Source organism: Lagopus leucura, unplaced genomic scaffold (assembly GCF_019238085.1).
Source record: "Lagopus leucura isolate 7727_CA_CO unplaced genomic scaffold, USGS_WTPT01 Super-Scaffold_100022, whole genome shotgun sequence".
NCBI lineage: Eukaryota > Metazoa > Chordata > Aves > Galliformes > Phasianidae > Lagopus > Lagopus leucura.
The window spans coordinates 4896334-4897949 of NW_024962275.1; the positions used below are offsets into that span (position 1 = coordinate 4896334).

General features: G+C 67.9%; 1 protein-coding gene across 1 annotated transcript; it reads left to right on the forward strand.

Annotated features, from left to right (window-relative positions):
* The first annotated feature begins 428 nt into the window (after positions 1 to 428).
* Positions 429 to 1604, forward strand: IER5L (immediate early response 5 like). The gene is given in 2 exon segments (XM_042879172.1): positions 429 to 1058; positions 1060 to 1604. Coding segments are annotated over 2 exon segments (1008 nt in total). The 5' UTR covers positions 429 to 570; the 3' UTR covers positions 1580 to 1604.
* The last annotated feature ends 12 nt before the right edge of the window (positions 1605 to 1616 follow it).

Below are 1616 nucleotides of genomic sequence, written 5' to 3' on the forward strand. Positions count from 1 at the left end.
AAAGGGGGCGGGGCCGAGGGGCGGGGTCGAGGGCGCGCGCGGGGGCGGCGCGCGGGGAGGGCGGGGGCGCGCGCGGCGCTGGTGGCGGTGTTCGCAGAGCTCGCAGCGCTCGCAGTGCTTGCACTGCTTGCACTGCTTGCACGCGCCGTGCTGCTCGGAGCGCGGCAGCAGCGCAGCACAGCAGCGCGGCACAGCAGCGCGGAGCACCGGCGCGCACGGCGATGCCCGCTCCGCTCCCTGCGCTGGCCGCCCCCTGAAGCCAACCCTCTCTTTCTCCTCCTCCGTTCTCCGGCTCTCCCCCCCTTTCCCCCTTTTCCCCCCCCCCCCCCCCCCCCTTCCCCCCCCCCCCCCCTTTTTTTTTTTTTTTTTTTTTTTTGCCTTTTGGAGCCTATTTTTTATATACATATATATATTTTTAACCTATTATTTTGGATTTGCACACACACACAAACAAACAACAACAACAACAAAAACCAAACCACCACCACCACCAAATCGACCCAAAAGCCCTCCGCACGCCCTCCCGGTTTGCACCGTGTGGATGCGGCCCGGGCTGCGTGGCGAGAGCAGATGCTGAGGGGCCGCAGGAGGAGGATGGAGTGCACCCTCGATGCGCAGAGTTTGATCAGTATTTCCCTGCGGAAGATCCACAGCTCCCGCACTCAGCGAGGCGGCATCAAGCTTCACAAGAACCTGCTCGTCTCCTATGTGCTCCGCAACGCCCGCCAGCTCTACCTGAGCGAACGCTACGCCGAGCTCTACCGCCGCCAGCAGCACTACCCCGACGGAGCCCCGCTGCTCGCCGTTCCCCCTCCCTGCCCTCCTCCGCCGCCCTCCGCCCCTCCGGAGATGCCCCCCCTGCCCGGCGATCCCCACGAGCGCGACGTTCGGAGCTGCGCGGCGCTGCGGGGCGGCGCGGAACCGGGGCCGGAGGTACCGCTGTGCTCCGCCGCCCCCGAACTGCAGCACAGAGCGCCGTGCAGAGACTCCGCGGGGTTCTACCGAGCGGCCCCCGCCGGGCACGGAGCGGGACACGGTGCCGGGGCGGCCCCCCCCTTACGCCGCCGCTTCCTCCGGTTGTGACTTTGGGAGCGGAGGAGGAACGCAGCAGCACTGTAGCAGCCGCACCACGGTGCTGGATTTGGACACGCACGTCGTGACCACGGTGGAGAACGGTTACCTGCACCAGGAGTGCTGCTCGCAGTGCCCGTGCTGCTGCCAACCCGCGGCTCCGGGGCCCCCCTCCCCGCCGCCCCCGCCGGGCGCTAAGCGCAAGTATTACCCGGGCCAGGAGGAAGAGGAGGGGGTGGAGGAAGGGGAGCCGGGGGGAGGCGGGGTGGCGGGCGGCCCCCAATTCGCCCCGTGCACCAAACGCGCCCGCTTCGAGGAGTACGGCAGCGCCGAACACCCGCAGGACTCTTCCAACATCTCCAACTTGATCTCCATCTTCGGCTCCGGTTTCACGGGGTTGGTGAGCCGGCAGCAGGCGGACTCAGAGCAGCCCCTCAACGGGCAGCTGTGCGGCAAGCAGGCGCTGGCCAGCCTGGGGGCCTGGACTCGGGCCATCGTCGCGTTTTAGAGCTGAGAGGGGAGCGGAGGGAGAGACGGGGGTGCGG